Source organism: Pholcus phalangioides, unplaced genomic scaffold (genome assembly GCF_987345545.1).
Source record: "Pholcus phalangioides strain wild (caught in Gottingen) unplaced genomic scaffold, Ppha-v1.0 ptg000009l_1, whole genome shotgun sequence".
Lineage (NCBI taxonomy): Eukaryota > Metazoa > Arthropoda > Arachnida > Araneae > Pholcidae > Pholcus > Pholcus phalangioides.
In genome coordinates, this window is record NW_028301602.1 from 41,747,539 (window position 1) to 41,771,601 (window position 24,063).

At 32.7% G+C, this 24,063-nt stretch overlaps 1 protein-coding gene across 1 annotated transcript in view; it reads left to right on the forward strand.

Annotated features, from left to right (window-relative positions):
* Positions 1-20,441, forward strand: part of ABCB7 (ATP binding cassette subfamily B member 7) — a 28,730-nt gene extending 8,289 nt beyond the window's left edge. The window contains exons 5-15 of the mRNA XM_089236219.1: positions 1,564-1,750; positions 1,983-2,064; positions 6,074-6,162; positions 7,331-7,418; positions 9,540-9,714; positions 11,154-11,311; positions 11,660-11,823; positions 14,020-14,149; positions 15,909-16,080; positions 17,692-17,795; positions 17,969-20,441. Coding sequence (XP_089092345.1) covers positions 1,564-1,750; positions 1,983-2,064; positions 6,074-6,162; positions 7,331-7,418; positions 9,540-9,714; positions 11,154-11,311; positions 11,660-11,823; positions 14,020-14,149; positions 15,909-16,080; positions 17,692-17,795; positions 17,969-18,226 — 1,607 coding nt within the window. The 3' untranslated portion in view covers positions 18,227-20,441. The remainder of the gene's footprint in view (positions 1-1,563; positions 1,751-1,982; positions 2,065-6,073; positions 6,163-7,330; positions 7,419-9,539; positions 9,715-11,153; positions 11,312-11,659; positions 11,824-14,019; positions 14,150-15,908; positions 16,081-17,691; positions 17,796-17,968) is intronic.
* Positions 20,442-24,063: the final 3,622 nt, after the last annotated feature.

The window sequence follows — 24,063 nt, forward strand, 5'->3', positions numbered from 1 at the left end:
CCACATCATGAGCCGAATTTTAGTGCCAATCCTCATCATAATTACTGTCACTTTAGCCCGATTAACTCATGCCTGCACCTTGGACTTTTTTTTCCAAGTGTACCCTCAATTCTTTTTCTGAGAATTTTTCATATCATAGAATGAAGGATTTAGCTAAAAGAAATGCAAGACTCTTAGCATCAAACTGAACAGTCTAGACATTCTAGAAGCCTATCTTTTTCATTTGTATGCATCAGACACAGAAATGAGCTGACTAAAACGTAAAACGCAAGTGGATTGGGACACCTACGAACTGGACTGGGTTGTGCCAACAACAGACTTTAGTTGACTAAGCTGGTTGTGTACATTAGTGTAAAATAAAAAGAGGTTCAATATCTCTCATCTTCCTGTAGATTGTCATTTATGCAATTTTGAAGTTGTTCATTTTAGCTTTGAGTCAGTTTTTGTCTTTTTTTATAGAGCTACTTGGTGTTATAAAAAACTTATCTCCAAATTTCGGGCAGTACCTGGAAAGAATTAAACGATTTTCCATAGAAACCAAAGGGAAATCATATTTCAGCTTATGATTGGATTCTGGAACGAATCATCTTCGTTAGTCGAGGCATCACTGTATTAATGTTCATATAAGAAGATTGTCCATTTCAGCATGGTTTGCAATCATGTTACTTAAATATCCTTATAGCAGTCAAAATGACCACTACCCGCCATTCTTGGTAAAACTTTATTTTTTCCGCTAAACCAAGAAACCTAGAACATTTATATTTTAAGAATTTAAGAACCTTAACAAGATGAGAAAAGTCGCGGCATTTCAACAGCCTGAGATAAATCGATTGAGTGTAATCTCATGTCAAAGTAGCTTTGTGGTCAAAATGGCAGCTTCCGCCATTCTAGTGTTAAACTTTATCTAATCAAACCTAGGAAAAAGAAAATTTTGAAGTTAGCATCTGGAAATGTTGTAGAACTGTAATTTGACTTTAAACTAGATCGTTAACTATATCTCTCCGTGAACCAGCATTAGAAACTCGTATTTCATTCATTTATGAATGGGTGCACAAACTTTTTTTTCTCGTGAAACATATGGGCTAAATTAGTTTTCTGTGATCAGACAGTAAAAACACAAAATTAATTTGAATATGTTTAATTTACACTTAGGTACTTCATAGTTATCATTGCACCAAAACAAAACAACTATTGCATTATATAATTTTATTCCTTATACATATTACATTTAGCCATGCATCTGGACGCATATTTCAACATGTATTTCTTTAATCACTTCACGGACTAGATAATATTCGGTCTCTCTCATCTAACTGGATTTTTTGTGAGTTTAATGAATCTCAGTCCCAGTTAGAGTGAATAAAATACAACATATATATGTATAATTTGCTCTTTTGAAAGTTTGACAATGTAAGTAATCATTTTCACAGGTTGATACAAGTCCAAACCCTGGTATATGAACACATACCTGACCTCTAACTACCATATTGAAAGAAAAGTTAAGCATCATAATGATCTTTTCTCAAGTCGTGTATTTGTAAGTTTATTTGTTTTTTTTTACAGATGGATGTGCTAGAACAGGGGCGTCTTTATTCAACGAGCTTAGAAATGCAGTTTTTGCCAAAGTTGCCCATGATTCCATAAGGAGGGTTGCAAAAAGTGTTTTTCTGCATTTGCATAATTTAGATCTTAGCTTCCATTTATCTAGACAGACTGGAGCATTATCCAAAGCCATTGACAGAGGTTCCAGGTAAGATAACATTTGATATGCCGTGTGGTTTTTAGCTGTTCAGATCAAGCTGAATTATAAATTGATAGGGTTCAGATGAGTAAGGTTCTTGTGTGTGTTTATATATCTACACCAATGAAGTAGCTAAATATTTTGTTTTTGTGAAATTTCATTACGTATTTAAAAACTTTTTTTACTAAATTTTGTAATTAACATGCTGGAAAATATATAAATTACCACAATTTATTTAAAGGGGTATCAACTTTGTTCTGTCAGCTTTGGTGTTCAATGTTGTTCCTACTGCATTTGAAGTAGCTCTAGTTAGCAGCATTCTGGTGAGTTTTGCTTTTGTTTTTATCTTTGATGAGGAATGATAATTTAACAAAAAAAAAAGTTGAACTATACATAATTCTATATAAAAAAAATTGCTGGTGGAATGAATTTTTATTTATTAAATTACATCCTGATAGATAAGCTGAGAGTTCATGGAAAAACAAACATTTTGTTTTTCACTAGTTCTTCATTATGTGGATTTAGAGAAAATAAGTTTTTTTATGAGCATACTGAACTATAGATAAAACTTTGTATAGGGTGTGATAGCCCAAGTGGTTAAGCAGACAGCAAACAGAACAAAGTTAATGCCTAGAGTATCAAAAGATGTATAGAGGTGTCGTGAGTTTGATACTCTGTTCATCCTAGTCAGAAACTCTCCTGACATGGGGATACAGCAGAAATGACGACATGACTGCAGAAAAAGATTGCTACTGCAGGGAGAGGGGTTACTGCCCCACTGAGGGATTAGCATACCTACCACTTGGTTAGTATAAGAAAAAAATTCTGCCATTCAGAATGTGCAATTAATTGTAGGTCCTGGTCTAATTAGCCCTCATATGCAGACAGTGACTGGGGCAACAAAAATTATCAGTGATCAATTTCTTGGTATACATATTTAAATTTTGAAAACATATTTCTAAAAACATCAGTGTTTTATAGAAATGTTTCCTGATTGTCATTTTTTTGTGAAAATGCCAAATTTCCAAACCTTCTGAACAAAAACAATTTTCATTTTGCTTTAATTCACAAATTTTTTTAACCATTTATATGCATTTTTTTATTTTATTTTTTAATATAAAATTTTATTTAATTGATCCTCTATGTCCAACATAAATGTTTATTGTAATTTGATGTGAGTGTATAACAAGTGTGTGAAAGACTATTTTTTTTTTTAACTTTCCAAAGGCTTTTCATTTAAAACACTATTTGCCGCTGTGGTGGTCGAGTGGTTATAGTGCCGGACTCGTGATGCGAGGATCCGGGTTCGAACCCCACAGTGGTGGTTGGCTGAAGTTGGTTTTCTGTGGTTCCCAACTTCAAGGCGCAAATGCGAGCCGATCTCCCCGTTAAAAAGTCTCGCCACAGAGAGCAACAGTCCTACAACGGTAAATCATTCAACCATAACACTTCACTCATAGTTTGTATAACTGGGGGCAGATGACAGCAGTACACATAACAAGCATTACACAGAAACAAACTTTACGTCAGGTTGCACTACACGTACATGCACATTCCCGCATGTACCGATTCGTTGGGGGGTTCAGCGGGCGGGGGGGGGGGTGCATGTGTGGTGTAGCAGTAGTAGGTAGGGGCTCGGGGGGGATCCATGATGTTCTTAAGTCAGCCACCTCGTTGGGCAATTTGCCTGTTGTGGCGTTGTATTTGTATTTGTATTTGTATTATGTAACTTTATGAATTTCATAATCCTTTGGTTTCAATCTAATCTACTATTTTATATTGTCTTATCAAAATTCTATTGGTAAGAGCTCATGTTATGTGAAAAAGTTTTACTTTAATGGAATATTTTCAATTTCCTATGCTTTTCTTTTCCTAACTTTTATTTAAAATACTAAGGCTAAAATTTCAGGTAAGACTTCATATTTCTTTTCTCGACAACTTCAAATTTTTATCATTGCAGTTTTTTTCCTGTGTAGTCACTGATAGTATAATTGCATATAATTAAATATTTCCATCATAGTTCTGAACTTTATAGGATTTTGTTTACCATTGGATGTTTCTAATAATTTTTGACTATTTATTCAAAAAAAATTTCATCACATTTTGTTAAAACTGTATATGAAATTACTCGTAAGTTGAAAAGGAAATTTATCAATGTATATTCAATATTCTGACTCTAAAAATGTTTGAATTCTTTTTCCTCTTGTAAAAAATAATACTAGTTGATATTCGTATATCCTAATTTGATCTCGGAAAAAGGTATTTATATATATGTATTTTTTTAAATTTTAAATGTATGCAAGACAAGTATACTTATTTATGCTACAATAAATCTGTGATTATGCATAATTGCATATATATATATATAGATAGATAGATATATAGATATAGATACAGAAATGCTTACACTTTTCGAACAATGCATGGGGTTCCCCCGATGACGACCCACTGCATAGGTTCTATTTCACACTCATAAAATTCAATTTTTTTCCTTTTTCTTAAAATAATTCATTTCTTGTGTGTATATATATATATTGGTAAATATTTCACTATATTTACCATTTTTGTGATGGGTTAGTGACTGTGCATAATTACCCAAGCGTCATTAGTAAGTTTAATAAATACTAAAAAAATTATCACTTTTACAAGTGATTATACATTTTCCAAGGGTAGCTAATAAATTTTATAAATACTTGAAATTTATTACCTGTGATTATACATAATACCCTAATAGGATATGATCATAAAAATCATAAATAAGAATGTTATATCAAAGTTTGATTGCAGAATTCATCAAATAGGAGTTATTTTGGGGATGTTCGGAAAAAATTTGTTAAATCAGAGTTCTCATTATACCAAATTCAAACTGTGGCTTACAAGTGTGGTCATCTAAATAATAAATCTTATCATGGATAATTTTATCTTATTTACCAATTTAAAAATTTAGGCTTAATAATTGAGGCAAATGTGGTGAATTTAGTACTATTTACCATGTTTATACCAATGACTTTTGGGTATTATTGCCTGTAAAAGAAGATATAGTGTATTTTCTGAAATTTACCATGATGGTTTAAATTATACATGATCGCTGAATTTATAAATCACTTTTACTGCATGTAAAATGTACAGCAGGAACTCACAAATTTGGACAGATCCATAATCCTGACACTTCTGTTTAAGTGTTTTTTTTTTTTTCAACAGGAGACTTTTGATATTTTTTCTTTACCCAAATTCTGTTTCAGTCTTTTCTAATACATAGACTTTTTATTCCTTTTTTATACCACTTATTGTGAGTGGCCACTGTTTTCAGGCTTCTAGAAAATAATGCTGGAAGCTGTGGATCTCAATGAATGTGATTAGTCAGAAAGCCAGCTTTGATTCCGAACATGTCGAAAATGTCAAGTTATCTGGCAGGTGTAAGCCAACAGAGACATGCTTTATGCATACATGAGAAAGTTTGACTTTTGGAAAACCCAAAAACAGAACATATTATGCTGAGAACATGGAATCTGAAAATCTACCTTTTGCTATCTTTAGAGAAAAATATTTTTCTGATCCAAGCAAAAATGAGACCACAAAAAATGTTAAAAAAATTAGTATTTTTTTTCCCTTATGGATAACTGGTAACAGTATGCAAGTTAGAAACTATGGTTTTAATTGAATTGCCTGTTACTTATGCGCATATGTAATGCACATAAGTAACTTTATTAAATTTTCTCAAAGGAAAATATGAATCAAAGGACTCAAAGGTGCATATTAATGCTTTAAATATTAAAACTTGTAGAAACAAACAATTTATTGAAACTAGTTGATCCCTAATCCAGAATCACCCGAGTCCTGAAAAGTCCAGATTTAAGAGGTCCTACTGTATATCATACAAGCAGTGATTTTCAAAACCTCTTCAACATTCTTTTATTTTTTCTGATTTATTAATACTATTTATATCAAGATAAAGATTTATATTGATAGAAAATAAAATAATCATAACTATCATAGCAGTGAACATCTTAATTTCATACTCTTCACTTGATAGGTTTTAAATTTATAACTCAAAAATTTTGGGAGCTAGGTTTGGCAATTGACTTAAGTAACACCAGTTTGTAGCAATAACGTAATTTACATATTTGTGAAATAAAAGAAAATTGCCCCCTTAAGTGCCCAAAATACTCTGCCAGAATAGGATTGAGAAAAAAAAAAAGCTATCTCATTTGATTTCTTGGCTTGATTTGTTATTAATTTGATTTACCAAATCATGGTGGGTGGTTGTTTTTGTTTTTTCATGTTAATATAAATTTCTTTTCTGTCTTTAATTTTTAATTCACATACTTTTAGTATTACAAATGTGGTGGACAGTTTGCTGCTGTTACTTTAGGGTGCATAGGGACATATGCTGCATTCACTCTTTCTGTGACACAATGGCGGTAAGTTCAAAACTGCATAGTTAACACTTGTAAAATTTTAAAGACGTGTGATTTAATTCCATTTGTAATGGAGCATAGGGGTGGATCTCTGGAAAAATGGAAATTTTTAATTTTTTTTTTTAAATTTAAAATTTACATTTCCAATGGCTTTTTCATAAATTTTCAGTAACCATGAACTTTTTGAATTTATATATACATCATTAATATATATGTGTGTGTGTGTGCGTGCGTGTGTATATATATATATATATTTTCCAAATTTAGTCATTTGGCTTTTATCAAATTTCAGCTGAATGTTTAATGGTGACATTTCTAGTTTTTTTTTCTCTAAAAAAATTAAGCATAGTGGATGTGAAATATTCTAATACTATGAAGGATGAAATTTCTTCAGAATTATAATTTTTTGACCAATTTTGACATATATTTTTCATTACTCAGCAAGGAAAATTGAGAAAAAAATTACATTTATAGATATCTAGTGTGCAAGTGAACTGTTTGCAACTGCTATTCACCCACTCAGCCAAAAATATGTATAATTTGGTGATAAATGTTATCAATCATAATTCAAATTAATAGGTATATTTGTCCCAAAATTTTGTAGAACTTTTATGAAACTTTTGTTGGAAAAAAGTATTGAAATTAAAAATGATATATATATTTATTATTATTTTTTGAATAATAACGTGATCAGCACGTATTCCCAAGAGATCGTTACGATCTGTCCAGGGAATTTGTTAGTGTTAGTAGACATCCATGCTCGACCCGGGATTCGAACCCAGACCTGCAGAGTCAGAAGCTAGCTCCCTAACCACTGGACTGCCAGGCGGCTAATAAAAGGGCTGCTTTTTTAAATTCATTATTTATATTTTACCCTATGTATTCATTTTTAATGCACTATAACTGTCTACTTCTTTTTTACCGATTTTGCTATCTAAAAAGTTTGAGTAAAATAGTCTTGTTTGTTTATTGTATTAGAAGCAAGGAAACAAGTGCTTAATGCATTGCCTGTCAACATCAAACCATTCAACTTTTTAGCTTAATTGAAATTAATAAAACTGGAAAATTTGCTTTTAAAAATTCTCAATTGTTTCTTACAAATTAGTATATTTTGTGCATGCGCATTGAGAACTGATAACTTATATTGACGCATTGCATGCATTTATTTAAGGACACATTTTCGTGTTGAAATGAACAAAGCAGAAAATGAAGCTGGAAACAAAGCTGTTGATTCCTTGATAAATTATGAAACTGTCAAGGTTAGTATCATTTTCATATCTGCTGAATGTAACTAAACCATCTCTAGATGGCCTCTCTGAGCTTTCATGTCCGTCTTCATGTAATTAATGGACAATGTGAATAAAATTTGCTGCAAAGTTTCTAATGCTAATTACTGCAGGTCAGATTTAAACTTATCATGAAAAAAATGTGGCCAGATAAATAATTCCATCATTGACTTTTATATGTTTTAGAGCAGTGTTTCCCAAAGTGTTAGTCGCAACCCCCCTGAGGGAAGTTGTGAGAGATTCTCAAAAATAAAAACGTCCAAGCAAGAAATTTTTATTTTTTGCAGTGTAAACAAAAACAATTCACAACTAAAAAATTTCCTTACTCAGCTAAGCTACTTACAATGTAATACAATCTAATTTTATCAAATTCTATTTATACAATAATCAGTATATCAAGCTAGTACTCACACAGGATGACTCGGAATCATCCAATTTCAGAATTATATATTTTTTATTAATTAAAAGCACAGAATGTGTTGTAAGTCATATGTGAATATAAAAGGAGAAATGTGTATAAATTTTTATTAACAATATTTTTAATGGTCAAGTAAAGAATCATTTTGAAATTAGATGATTCTTTCTGAATCACTGTGTATATTCAAATCAAGGAACATGCTTCACTTCCAACTCACAAAAAGAACACTAACTGCATAAAAAAAAAAATTGTATTATACTATTAACAAGTATTAAATATAACAGAGAAACAGGCATCCCTAAAAGTGCTTTCGAGATAGCACATTTGCTAGTAAATAATCTGGGATCATCGATTACAGACCTGCCAACTCTCCCGATTTATCATCCTTCCTCCCACTCTACAGATTTGTTAAAATTTCTCCGGATTTTGGCCGAAAATTAGATTTTACGCGAGCGTTCACGTTGTCGTAGTGTCAATGATTACTGTCGTCGTTAGGGAAAACACCCATAAATGACAGCCGTAGTCATTTCTATCGAGCAGCCGTAAATAAAAGTGTCTGTGACTGCATTTAAGCAACTGGCAAAGACGCGACTTCGTTTTTGTATCATTTGTCGGCAATAATTTATCAGGGGCATGACCTTGGTTGCCGAAATTCCTGTATAATCGTTATTGTATTCCATTAACAGCCGTGCGGTTTTTTCACGTTTTTTCGTCCGCAGCTTTGTAATTTGAGTTTTTTTAAATCTTTTCTTCGGATTAAACATCTTCGGAAAGAAAATATAAAACTTTAAGCTATATACAGCTAAATATAAAGCTTTTAAGAATTCATATACCCAAGATTATCAATCACTGATAGCATCCACGAAAGGAAACACTTATACTTTATGAACATTATGTAGATGTGATTTCTCTATTCTGCATGGAAAGACTGGCAGGCAATTAAATTCTCCTCAGGGACAATGCACAACCTGCCTTTGGGGGGGGGGGGGAAGAATGTAACTTTTTCTTAATTTATTTATTTTTTTAAAAATTCGAATTTTTTTTTATATGAACTTTTTTTGATCGAGTCTATGAGTGTCAGGGGGTGGCCCCCTGACACTGTATACCCCCCCCCCTCGGGAGAATCTCCAGATTTCTGGATTTCAAAAGTTGGCACGTCTGCGATTGTCTAGAAAACCAGGACATATGGTCATCGTATGTACAGGGTCACAAATAAATTTCTTGTCAGAAGGGGGATCACGCTCCGAAAATTTTGGGAACCACTGTTCTAGAACGTGTAAAAAACATTTTAGACAATATATCAGTTTTACACTGTTAATTTTGCAATTCCAAATTTTTCATATGATTAATGTGGCCAATGTACGTAAAATGAGTATTAAAGATGATATAACAGTGTTCCCAGTTACCAGAAAGTTGAGGAAATGAAAAATAGTCAGAGAAATGTAAAATAATTGACAAAAATCTGGGAAAATTATGTGATATGAAAAGCTGAAAACTTGTAAAATATTTGGAAAGTTAAGGTTTTTGGAATTATATTTCTTTTTATTCACAGGTGTTTTTGTCAGGGCAATCAATTATCTTGCATAGTCAAGCAAATTTTGCTGGGAATCTTGTTTAAGAATTGTGATGCAACTATTTCTTTTTAATGATTTCAATTATTAATCCTTACCTTTCAGTACTTCAACAATGAATTGTATGAAGCAGATCAGTATGAAAAAGTACTGGCTAAATTCGAAAATGCTTCTTTAAAAACTACTACCAGTCTGGCTATGTTGAATTTTGGTCAAAATGCAATATTTAGTGGCTCCCTGGCAGTAATAATGATCTTGGCAAGTGATGCTATTCTTCATGGTACAGTATTAAAACTTTAAAATCTGATTTTTTTCCTCATACTTACATTCCAAATTCTCCATCGATTTAGTTTTTCTGATTTTTGAAAGCTAATAAAGCTTGGTAATATTTTTAGCAAGAATCTCTCAATAATTTCTTTATTATTGTTATTATAGTTAAAATGCATCAAAATAAAGTGTTTAAAAAAATGGTTTTTTAAAATTCATAGAACATCCTTTTACCCCGGTCATGTTTCTTGTTCATCACATAACACATGTTCATTACATATCTAACTTTCATTATTTTAAAAATTGTAGAATTTGTTTTGAAATTTAAAAAAAATAATATAGTTGAACTTCATTTTTTACATACAATAGAAACTCTCCTGACTAAAATAAAAGAAGCTGAACCCATGAATTTTAGATATGAGTGAATACAGTCAAAACTCATTTGATATGAGATCATGGATAATACAAACATTTCCAAACCACATTTTATTTACTACTTGGTTGTGTTAAAAATTTCATATATTTTATGTGCAATCAAGCAAGATATTTGATTAATATTTTTTCTGACTTTGTGTAAGTTCATTTTGTGCATTAAAAAGGTTGTAAATTTAACATGTCATAAAAATAATTTAAACAAGTGGATGTTTACAAAAAGCTTTCTTTCAATAGTATATGTAATAAATACATGCTTGTACTTTTTTTTAAGTTCCTTTAGCCCTTTAATTGTCAAGCATTGGAATTTTTTTGGAATACTATTACATGACAAAAAAAAATATTGCCAATATTTAAAAAAATACGGGATGTTGTGCACTTCAGAGGAAGAAGTTCAACTGTATCCCTGTTGAACCACAAGAAGACTTAACTAAGTAATCTTAAAACTAATAATGGGCTAATAAACATTACATATCTTTGAATTATTGTCTGGGGGCTTTCATGGCTGGTATTTAATGACTTGCAAGTGGTTTCTGAGCTATTAAGCCATGGCCCAGAATATTTCCTTCTTAATGTTCTGCCCACATCTGTAGCAGGTATCTTCTGAAGTTAAACGGACGTAGGTCTCCGTGACAAGCGAGAAAGGCTTCTGTGTATTCGTAGCGTATCATTACAAATATTTGCTTGTTTTTATTTATACAATTTCACATGGATCTGAGAAAATTAGCTCGCAACTTATTTGTACTACTACTTTGGTCTCTGAACTCATGTACTTCTTCTACCCTCGTGTGCATCTTTAATGTGCGCATGTTAAAATTTTTTGTGTTGGTCTAGATATTGGATGTTTTGCTGTATTTATGAGACAGCAAAACCTCATCTAACCTACTATTAACCCTACCTTATCTAAGATTCATAGATAAGTCAGGTTTAGCAAAATTAGAAATGGAAGTCAAAAAACAAAAACCATTACTTTCTACATCATAAAACCAAATGAACTCTTTGGTTCTGATCAATTTGTAGGTACCATGACTGTAGGTGATTTGGTTATGGTGAATGGCCTGTTGTTTCAGCTGTCACTTCCCCTGAACTTTCTGGGCTCGGTTTACAGAGAGGTTAGACAGTCATTGATTGACATGCAGACAATGTTTAGTCTTCTATCTCTTGACCCAAGTATTCAGGTAAAAGTTATTTTTCTTTCTTTTTTTTAGATCAATTTAAATATTTTTTCACTCATTCTGGTTTATTATATAAACAGTTATATATGAGAATAGCAATATGTTCAGTGGTTTCTGTGAGATCAAATCTTCATCAAATAAATATACAAAATCAACTTTGCATTCATTTGATCTTGAGTTCATAGGAAGAAGAATTTGTAGTTATGTTGTATCTTATGAACAGTTGAGTATTCAGTGTTTTGAGTATTGATATTTGAGGCAAAATTCTAACTTTGCTTGACTAAGTGGCTTAATGAATGCAGCTCCAATCAAAACTTATGTTATTTTCACTTAGTTTTTTTCTTTCATCAGAAAAATTCAAAGGCTCCAATTATGCATATTTCTCCAAAAGAAGCCGAAGTCGTTTTTGAAAATGTTTCATTCAATTATGTGAAAGGACAGCCAATATTATCTAATTTGAGCTTCACAGCATCTGCAGGCAAAAAAATTGCTATTGTTGGTGGTAGCGGCTCTGGGTATGTATATTAAAAACCATTTTAAGTCCTAGGACTTGTATATATTATATTTCTGAAATGTTATTGTTATGAATAGAAATACTTTTTCTTTGCATGTTCTAACTTCCTGTAGATCTTAAGATAGGCAGGGCCATAACCAGAAATTTATTTCAGCAAGTGGGACCAAACTGATAATAAAGTAAACCCACGATGTGATTCTACATACAGGGTGATTCTTTAATTCCCCTTGCTGCATTTTACTGGCAACCATTAATCCTAGAAGCATACTTCCAATTAGGAGAAAGTATCTAAATAATGTGTAGAACTCAAATATATTGCATTCATGTTGTAAAGGGTTCAATATTTATCAAAATATAAAAATTAACTTTTTGTGTGTACACTGGGTCTTCAAAAACCCAATTAGAAAGTTGTTGCCTTGTCTCTCCTGAAGCCAACAAAAAAATTTCACATTTATAAGTGCTATATTTGCAGATATATTGGAATTCAAAAATCGGAGAACTGTTGAGGAAGGACAGATTGGAAATATGCCTTTAGGATCAATGGTTTGCCATTAAAATGCAGCAAGGGGAATTATGGAATCACCCTTTGTATAAGTAATTTTCTCACATTTCTGGGATGGAACATCTCCATATACCCTCCTGCTGGGGTGAATAGCCTATATTTGCCTACAAGTATGAAGGCTCATTGCTTTAGATTCCTTTCTGGTATAATTTTTATGCATGTGACTTTTCAGAAAAATAACTTTGGGAAGCAAAAAATGAGAATTACTACCGGTTAGGAAGAATTTTACATACATAGTTATGTGCTGGAATAAAAATTAACAAACCAAATACATTTGTGGATTTACATGTCAATTTCCACAATTGTTGGAAATCGAACACTGTTTGACGAACACAGACTGAATAAATGTAAAAAAACAAATAACTAATAGGTCATATATAGAATTTCTGGTTTTGGTTAGGATTGAAAGTCTACATTAAATTTTTTTTCTGAATTTTAATAAGGTATCAATGGCTATTATTTTTGTTTGTAATGAAACTACCATCAAAACCGCAATTCTTTTTTTATGCTGGACTACGGATTTTTATGCTCTAAAAACTTCTAAAAATGCTCCGTAAAAAATTTTATGCTTTTACAAAACTAAATATGCCTTTATAGAACGAAAAATATGTCCAAAAAAATTTTTCATTCCTATCTCAAATAACATTAGTTTTAGAAAAATAATATAATAATGAGAAGTGTTGATGCAATTTTAACTATTTTGAACCATTACTCATTGTATGAACAAAAATTCTTTATTTTACTAACCAATCTCATCGAGCCAAAATTTCCCTCGAAAGTTTCCCTTTTTTAGTTTTTCCCCCACAAATTCAGAATTAATGTGCTGCCATCTACAGCTAAAAATACTTAGCCAAGTACTGCATTTAGCTTTAGAAAAGCATTGGACAAAATTTAAAAAAAAAAAGTTATTTTTATTTGATTAAAACTCTCAAAATTCCCCACAAATTCTAAAAGCCCCCCCCCCCCCCCATTTACCAATTTTTCCAATGAGTTACCATTACCAATTGAGATGATTAGTCTATTTACAGCCGCACACCAGTGTAAGTGGAGTGTTTTTGTATACTTGCCCTTCACCGGCAAATTTATGCTATTTTATTATGTTATTTTTATGCTGATTGGTTGAGAGACCTGAATTTCAGGATTTTTACCAATTGGCAACAACGTTTAATTTTTAGTGCATGAAAATCCTTGCCCTAAGAGCTCTTGTCAGAGACAGGAACCGAAAAAACAATCTGAAGCAGGATGGGAATAGCGAGGAAAAAATTTACTTCTCATAGAAAATTGTGAAATATGCCTTAAAATTTTGAAAACATGCTCTATCACATAAAAATAGCAAAATATGCAAAAAAAAAAATTGCAAAGACAAATCTGATCCCTAATAATGACTAGCATAAAAGAAATATTTTTTCTCCTTAAAAAAGCTATTCTTTAATTCTGGTTAATATAGTTGTGTGGCATATACCTGTAACTAATATTCATAAAAGTTTCTAAAACACTGGTTAGATTTTCCTAATTTTCCATTGAATGTAGACTGAAGTGTAAAGATTTAATTGTATCTTTGAATTTTCTAGTTATTGTGCACCTTTTTTCAGATGTGAGTGCTGTAAAATGCTTTATGTGTTTGCCGCCCCTTAGAAAATCCACCATAGTGAGATTGCTGTATCGTTTCTTTGAACCTCAAGAAGGAAGGATATTCATTGCTGGGAAAGACATTAGAGAGTTTGAAATAAACAGTCTAAGAAAAGCTATTGCAGTTGTTCCCCAGGTGAGCATTGCTTTTCGTTTGCATTCCTAGCAGATTAAGTGAAAGATTCCAATTGAAAGTTTTCCAACAATCTAAAGTTAACCTCATCCATTTATTTTTTTTAGGTTTGTGGCTCAATTAAGAATCGAAATTTTCAGTTTTTTGTATTGCGATGTATTGCTTACACCTGGTTTAAAAATAATATCAAGCAGTACAATACAGGGTGGATAAAAAATCCTGGACACATTTTAGAAATTAATGGCAAATCAAAAAATTGACATAAAAAGGTGCAATTCACACTGAAATACTTATTGCCTAGAGTTTTTTTTTTGTTTTTTTTTGATAAATTGAAAAAAAATTTCAATTTCACTTACAGGTGAGTGAACGAAAACTGTACATTGACTATAAACAAAAAATTAAACACTGTCAGTACATAACTAATTGTTATGACGATTTGCTTTACATAAAACTACCATGTCTCAATATTCCTTTCAGCCATTTAGATGTAGCCTGAGCTAAAAAGGGTACTTGTATTGAAATGTGATAGTAATTTTATGCAATGCACAAATTGTCGAACATTAATTACGCACTGTTTGTGTTGCATTTTATGTGTTTCAAGTTTTTTGTTTTAGAGCACCACCTGTGAATGAAATTTAAACTTTTTTTTAATTTATCAAAAAAGAAAAACTCTAGGCCAACACATATTTTAGTGCAAACTTCCCCTTTTTGTCATTTGATTGATTTTTAAAGTGTGTCTAGGGCTTCTCGTCCATCCTTTATTTCACTGGTTATTAACCAGGGGTGCAAGGAAGCATAGTTGGGGGGTGCAAGATCCAAAAAATTTTAACATTTTGATTGATTATTCAGGAGATTGAAATGATGAGAAAAATCAAATTAACAAAAATCAAAAATTTTCTAATTTTTTTTTTAAATATAAATCATACCAACATTTTGGCACCTTATTTTTTGGCTTTCACTCTCAGAAATTGTGTCATGTGAAATTCAAATCTTAGTTTTAAGGGATTTGGAAAAAAAACAATGATTATCTCTTGGGCCTGGATTATACCATAAAATTTTGATTAAAGTTCTTTTATAAAACTTAGTTGCGTTTTTCAAGTTTTATCAAACTTTTATAGTGTAATATTGGCCTTAGTGAAACAAAATCCATTTCTTTGTCATTGTAGTTCTATGAACTCAGGTAATTTGATGAATGTGATGATTTTATTGGAAGGCGAGCAAAAGCATGTATTAGAAAGGAATTTCAAAAGTGATTTAGAACATTTCTGGCATGTTCAGTTGGGATCCTTTTTAAAACAATGAAGACAGCTTAGCAAACACTTCTACTATTTGCTACTATTCACCTTTATAGTTTTCATCACATTTGGTCATGTAACCAAAAAAAAAAGATTACTCAAGTTTAAGTGATGATAATTGGTTGACTCTTTCAAAACAAACTCGAATTTCAAAATATTATAAAAAATCAACAAAAAATTAGTTGTTTGAAAACCCATGTGTAATTTTAATTTTGTTGCTTACTGGTCGGTACCTTTGATATTTTTTTGTCAAAAAATTAATTTTGCAATTAAATTTTAAGTTTAGAATTTTATAGCAAGTAATTAATGGATAATTACAAAAATAAATTTTCTAAAAAATAAACTAATCATCCAGGGGAGGGTGTAGGAAGATATATTGAATTGCATCGTGGGTGCAGGATGGAAAAAGGGTTAAACCACTGCTTTATTTTCTGGCTAATTTTTTTTTTGGCACAATTATTTTGCAGGATGCTGTGCTCTTTCATAATACTATCCTGTACAATATACATTATGGAAACTTTGCTGAATCTGACGATAAGGTGTTTGAAGCAGCTAAAATGGCAGAGATCCATGATAGCATTCTCAAGTGGCCTTTCCAGTATAACACTCAAGTAGGGGAAAGAGGTCTCAAGCTATCAGGTGAGCAGTGTGTTTTACAAAAGTTTCCTTTGCAGAAATGGATTTCTTTCTATTTTATTTATTTTTTGGAACTTAAGTTGAACTTATATGAATATCGCAACACAGAATTTTGTGATTTTCACTTATGTGTATGTTCAGTTCCCTGTCATTCAAATTCTAATGCAGACGTTGTTTTTTGTTGTCATTTATCTTTGTCAAATTTTTGGCTCAAAATGACATGGTGAAATAAATAATGTTAACGTTAGAAGGATCACACGGGTCATTTTAACTGTTTTTTTATCTTCTCACTTGATTTTCATGATGTACCAGATTGTTTAGAATGTTGAAATTTCACTACTTTTCCTAAAAATGCTTATGCTGTCTATCATAATTTTTTTGTAACCTATCACCGGTCAGTTTGACTGATAATATTATAGGCACTTTCATAGCCATGTGAAGCAAATTTTTTGTTGAATTGTGGCATAAAATTTCTACTAATATATTAATGCTCACTTCGGCTAGTTGAAAGCATTCTTAATAATAGACAAATTACAAAATAAAAATACTAATATGGCTAAAAATGTATTGATGGAAATTATTGAATCTTATATAAAAGCTAGCAGATCTTTGAGCACAGGTGATGATTGTGTTTCTTCATCAGTACTTGCTGAAATACTGAAGCAGAATAATAATACATTGGTAGATATAATAAGAGATTGAAAAGAAATTTTACTTGAAGCTCAATGGGTACCCCCTTTATATTAAGCGCATCTGATGTATTCACACATAAAGACATTACATTTTGTGTTTTATGGGTAAGAAAACTGAAAATATTTTTCTACTATGTTCAATGCATTGAAATATATATTTTGAAAGTAAGACAAAATTTCCAACATTGTCAAGTTTTACGATGAAGCAAAGTATAGTGTTGATCAGATGGCTCGAAAGAACTCAGTGCGCATATCATTAATTTGTCAGTGTGCATTTTCCACAACATTCGGCGTGGCCGCAAGAAATATTTGGTCGATTTGGAGAAAAAATAAAACTTGGAAAGTTAATTTTCTTCTCGTAGAAATCAGCAAAAAAGCTTAGAGACCCTTGTTCAGAAATCAGGATTTTGCTAACAACAAGAGCTACTGCACCAGGAGAAAGACAGCACTGCCAGGTCTTGCTATGCAATAGCAAAACAAGTGATACATTTTCAATGGCGAAAATGTGTTCCTAATGTAGCAAAGGCATTGAGAAAAATGTAAAAAGTGTGATGCGCAAATACAATTGCAATTATAATGTTTAGAATGAAAATATTTTTTTTATTAGTTAAGTGGTTAAAAATGAAATATAATTATTACTTGTATCTGCATTTAAACATAAAAAACTTATGAAATTCAAAATTTTATAGTGAAAGTCAAACTCCAGTCTTTTTGACCGGTATTGGTTCTTCTAGGTTGAACGAAATATCAGTTCCTTCTAATGTTAAGAAAGCTAAATAACTTAAGATTTTTATTCTAAGTTGAATTTTTAAAATATATGCTAGAAAATTATGAAATATGGTATTACATATACCATACTTAAAAAATGTGTGTTTCAAATATAGTATATGACGTCTAATCAACCTATATATTGATATTTTAGGAGGTGAAAAGCAGAGAGTTGCCATTGCAAGAGCTGTCATGAAAAACTCTCCTATTTTAATTTTTGATGAAGCCACTTCCTCTTTGGATTCTATAACAGAAGATGTTAGTTTTATGTTTGTTCATAATCATAGTCAATCATGTGTTCATGGAATGATTCTGATTTTAAGTATCACACATTATTCTTTAGATACAATGATTGAAAGTGTTTGATGATAATTTTGCCAAATTTTATAGATTTTAGTCATTGCTAATTACATGATTTTCTTTTACTATAGAGAATACTTGCTGCTTTACGTCGAGCTTCAAAAGGACGTACATCAATTTGCATTGCGCATAGGTTGTCTACTGTCATGGATGCTGATGAAATTTTAGTGTTAGACAAAGGTCAAGTAGCAGAGCGTGGTACACATATGAGTCTACTGTCCAATCCATTGAGCATATACACCCAGTTATGGCAAAAACAGCACCAACTGCATTCACCATCATTTGAATCAAGCCAAAATAAAGAACATGAAAAAAGTGAAAAATCCTGAAAAGCCATAAAATAGCCATTTAGTAGTAAATAAGCTTTCCATTTTCTTCAATATGTGGAATGGGGGAAAAAAATGTGGCTGTTTTGTGATATGTTAAACAAGGGTTGGTTTTCTAATAGTGGTAACTATTTCTACATGGTTCTAGATTTTACCAGCCTTTGATGGTCACCAGCATAAAATGTGTCATCATTGATGTGACAGATGCCACTTGTGCTACCTAATCTGTTGATATATAAAGAGCAGTCTCAAGTAAATTTCACTAAGTGGTTCCTTCATCTTAGGCCTAAGCTTAAAGTATTTATTTGTACAGTTTCCAAAATCTTTTTATATGTTGGACTGATAGACTTAAATCTGGAGAAAATAGGGTATGACAGGTCACTTACCAACTCCAAGAAATATGCAAATAAGCAGTAGCCTGTGCTGTATTTGCCAAAGTATTCTTGGACATCTTTCAGTGAACCATCTTGCCAGCTTATGTAAGGTGATGTAGAGTTCCCTAAAAATAGCTTGGAGTCCTTGGTGACACTGTTGTGCTGTACAGCCTCTTGGGGCACAAGTGGTGCAGTGGTAAGACATTCGTATACTACTGTGAAGGTGATTGTCAGAACTGCAGGTTCGATCCCAGGGGACGGCATCGAAAAGTTTTTCCCCTATTGGACCTGAAGCACCAATAGATGGTGCCTCCACCCAAAGCAATGATGAAAGTATAGCATGACTGGAGAAAAAGATTTCCAATTCGACTAGATCAGTAGTAAATTGTCATATGGCAATAGGTTTGAAGTTGGTGATCAGTGGAAAGGAAAAATGTGTGTTCAACTTCTTTCATATAAATTTATTATCCCGATGTATGAAGGAGGAATTAGAGCCAGAGTGTTTTAAGTGAATTTTAAACAATTTTGACTTATTGTTGAAAGAAAAACAACAAAATCTCAGCTTCAATAGACTCCAGTTTGAAAACTCTCCACCAGACTGTAAAATTATAAAGTTTTTAACATGGGACTCTGTGACAACAATTCTTGTAAAACCTTCCCTTTTTCTGAAAATGAAGATTATTGGCTCGCACCACTCTGACTTTAACCCCCACCCCCATGCTGCTGCTATTTTTAAAATATTGTGGTTGTACTAAATTAGACTGTTTGCTCTTGGACAGGATAGGTAACATCTGGTGTGAATAATATTGTCTGGCTCCTTAAATCAGTGTTGTCACTATTGAAAAACCAACCTTCGTAGATTGATATTCATATGAATGAACTCATGTAAAAAAAAGGTAATTTTTCTTCTGAAAAAATTTGTAAAATTATAGGGTTTTTTTGTTTTTTTTTACAGATCCGCAGCCTTTATTTTACAAAAATACAAACTTTTGTGATAATGCATCTTGGATTTTAATATTTTATAGCTCCAAATTGAAATGAAATTTTAAATTGTTGAAATTGTGTATTTATAAGAAATGCATTAATCGACTAAAATAACCAAGTGTAATCATCATTGTACAGTAAATTTTAAAAAAGATTAATTTTATAAAAATGATATTTAATAAAAAACATATGGTTAAGTAATAATAACCATTGTCTTTTTAACCTGAAAAAAAAAAAAAATCAGCACCTTTTGATATTATAGAACAGCGTTTCTCAACCTATGGGGCCCCTGTACCAAATGTGGTCTGCATTCAGATTGGATAATTTAATTTTAACTGAATGAAATATTCGATTGTTTTAAGTGATATTAATATCCATATGGTTTCAAATAAAAATTATATATTCATATTTAGATTCACCATAATTCATCAAGGAAAATGCAGGAAATTCTGATCGTAAATCAGAGATATTGTAGTCAAAAGCAATTTATGGCAAATGCACTAATTAATGCTAAAATGGGTGAAGGGTGATTGAAATAAAGTGCTGCTATAAATTACAGTAAGCAAAAATGTATTTGGCAAAAACATTCAAAAGACAGGATGATCATATTTCATTGAGAAGAATAAAGAGAACTGGACTTTCTTACATTAGGTAAAATGTGGGACATCACTATTTGCCATCAAAAACATTGGCATGAGTCTTCGAAATTACCAATTGCAGTTAAAATCACTGAAAAATTCAGGAAAAACTTTGAACCTGACAAATATGTGAGAAGAATATTTGCATTATTAGCTATAATAATCATAATAAGTATGAAAACTGTTTATTCATGATTTTAAATATTACAGATTCAAATAATCATCGTTGAAAAAATGGGAAAAAAATTTTTAAAAATTAGGAGTGACCCAAAAAAATATAGGGATGTCCCGTAATATGGGACACAACAGGTCTGTCAAATTGCTTCATACTTTGGTCTTTGGGTTCAGAAAGGTTGAGAAATAGTGTTATAGTCACTATAAAACCATTAAAAATGTAGTCAAACTTTGATGTTTCAAAGTATTTCTGGAAACTAGATATTACTTAGAGTTCTAAAATTTTAATTTGTACAAAATATATTTCTCAGAAAATTAAAAATACTTTGAGATTGTAGTTATCAATTTTTGATATCTACAAAATTGGCTTTCAGTGTCTGTATCCATTTTTTCCCACTTGTTTAAATCACTGCTTTTTCCTTTTTTGAAATGCTCTTGTATTGTTACACCATTAATTTATTTCATTAATGTTGCGTTATTTTGTTTTTCCGAAGTAGATTCAGTTCATCACTATTGTTACAATTGTTTTAAATAAATATATATACTGTCTATAGAGTCTATATCATGTTCATAATGTCTATAGAGATCACTATGATTTTATATGTGATGTTGAATGAGGATTGTTGATTTTCGAGTCTTTTTTTTTTTTACTGTAAATTTTTTATTACCAAAAATTGATTTGAATAAATTGTTAGATACTGTTTTAAAGTGCTGTATTTAGTTGTTTCTGGAATTTTATTGGTAAGAGGGTTTTTTACAATAGCTGGAAAGGAAGAGAATAGCATCTGAAAAAGCAGCATAAGGTTGTTTCAGTCTAGTATACATGAATTCTTAACCTTTCGTGTTCCACTGACCCTTTGTTCCTGTAAGACGAGCACTTAAGTGGCGTGGTGGTAAGATGCTTGTCTGCCACTGTGAAGATTGCTGTCAGGTTCAAATCTGAGGAAAGATATAATTAAGATATTTTCCTTAATTTAGCTTGAGACAACCACAAATAGACAGCGCCTTCATTCCAACCCTTCTCATTAATCACTGTAAATTGCGATATGGCCAGAGTTGGTGTTTGGTGCAGTAATAAGACGAGCACCAGGGATCGCCCTCTGCTGCCTCTTCTCCCTCATAAGATGAATGCCATAGATATATTTACAGAGTAATACTCGGCAATATAATAAAGCAAAAGCCAATTTCTTTTCAAAGATAATGCTGAGTTGAACCGGGGGAAGATAAGTTTTTCTGTGTCCACCGGGAATCAAAAGGGAGGTCCTCTTGCCAATCCAGGTAAGTGCAATACACCACAGAGACATAACCATTTTTCCTTATTACATGCACAGTAGTGTTACACCCCAAGTAGAGAGACGCCTTCCTTAACTCAGCAATAGCACCCTCCGGGGCCAACAGCAGAGAGGAAATGGCTGTAGTAGTGTCTGTGTGACATATTGGTTAGTGTGTTTGTCCCGATTGCAAAAAGACCAGGGTTCAATTCCCAGCAGGGAAAATATTCCCCATCCCCCAAAATTCGCCTCTGCACTAATATGTAGGAAGTCTCTGATGTGCTGTGGGAATAACATCTCAGCAAGTTGATTGCTTTCTCATCCAAGCTCATGGACCCCCCCCCCCCCCCACTGAAACATCTCTAAGGACCCTTGATTAAGAACTCTGTTATATTGTATCAAAACTTAATTGGCTCTTTTTAATATGTAGCTATCACTACAACACGCTCGAATTTCAGCTTATTTATAGAAATGCTAATCCATCTAACTTGCTACTTTCACTTCCAATTATGCCGTGAAACATTGCAGCTTCATAACATGCACAGCTCACACATTCAAAAATACCTTAGAGCAGTGATTCTCAACTTGGGGGGGGGGGGGCACACATATGGCTTCCTTATGGTGCTGGGATATTCTACGGGAGGGGGCTGTTAAAAATCAGATGAATGAAGAGCCACAAGTGGTGAAGGCTCGGAGCTGTGAAGAAGTCAAGTGAAATAAGGTGGAAAAAATTCGACTTTTTTTTCTTTCAAAATCTAGAAGAGCTATCCATAAATCCAAAGCCCTCATGACCCGGAGCCTCACAGTAAAATTTGGTATGTACTATGATTTTTGAGTAAATATGTAAGCTCTCTTACCTATAAGTTTGGAATCCCATAACTCTGTCCCTCATCTCTTTGCCCGGGGACTCGTGATGTCGAGAGAACCTCCAAGAAGGAACTGCACTCTAGCCCAGGGTAGGAGCTGACCCAGCATACATTGGAGTGGCGACATGGGCGGATATATACTTGGAAGTCTTGGCTTTCACCCTCCCCCCCCCCCCCACCTCAGTATCTCTATCTGAGTAGCGATTTATTGTGTAGGTTCGTTTTCATTGGATCGTAACGTATTTTACACAGATATAATTGGACTCTGGAGAAGGAGTGATTCCCTCCCTTTTATGCTTTTATGGAACCGTGTCTGGTCCAGGTTTCCAGTAATTGATCTTATGAAATTTTCTGTTAACTATAAATTTAGTACTACTTCAATTCAATAAGTAGAAAGTGTCTCACTCCTGGGTGAGGGTAGAAGGGACGGAGGCCACGAGAAGAAAATGTTATACGAAAAGGGCCATGGACTAAAGAAGGTTGAGAAACACTGCTTTAGGGAACGCATTAGCGCACAATACTTCCAAGATATATACGTAGTAAAATAACACTATAATCTTGGCTCAAGGCAAGGGGGGGGGGCTAGAAACCCAAAACCCCCTTTGCGTACGCCAATGGTCGCACTAATCTACACCTTTTCCAACCGAGAACGAATCGGGCTACATCATCTGTTGACAACATCAATTCTTGACCCCGTATAGGGGCTCTTCAGATCGAAGCCGACTGGTATAAATATCCAAACGCACCCTGGTATAAAATCCCAGAATCATTGGCGCACGCAAGGGGGGGGGGGTTTCTAACCCCCCAATAGCCAGCAATAATAAAACTGCATTATACTGCATGATACACATGGTATATATATATAAGTAGCTCAGTTAAGTAGGCATTTTGTTGTTTTGAAATTTTTTTATTTACGTTGTAAAAAATTAAAATAAATTATTTAGGAGAATATCTTTCGCGATCCCCACACTCCAGTTCATTCGGAAGACCTCCCAGGAAGTCGCGACCCACACTTTGGGTACTACTGTTCTAACGAATGTAATTTATGGTCAGTTACTTTCTGTGGCAAGATTTTTTTCTAAGGAAAGTCCATCTCAGATTTGCTTCTCGAAGTAAGGCACAGAAAAACAACTTCAGCAAACCATCACTGCGCGGCCCGTGGGGATCGAACCAGGAACCTCGCGATGAGGAAACCTCACTTCGCAAAATTATAGTTTCAGCTTTTTGATTAATATAAATACGTGCGTACACAAAATAGTGGTATTTAAAAGGAATCTATTCTTAACGGAAACGAATGAAATGGCGGAAATGAAATTTCAACGCAGATAGATCCCCAGGGTTTATTTATTCTCTGCACCCTGTTTAAATGAGAAAATTTGCTCGTCCACCACCAACGCGAGAGACAACAACCAATGCCCAGACGGTAAAAATAAACTCGGCTGAAGATTATATCGATCGCTTTTGTGTTAAAAGATTCGAACATGCGCACTATGCAATAACGGGGTCCGAAAATTCGGATGCAACAGACCCTCC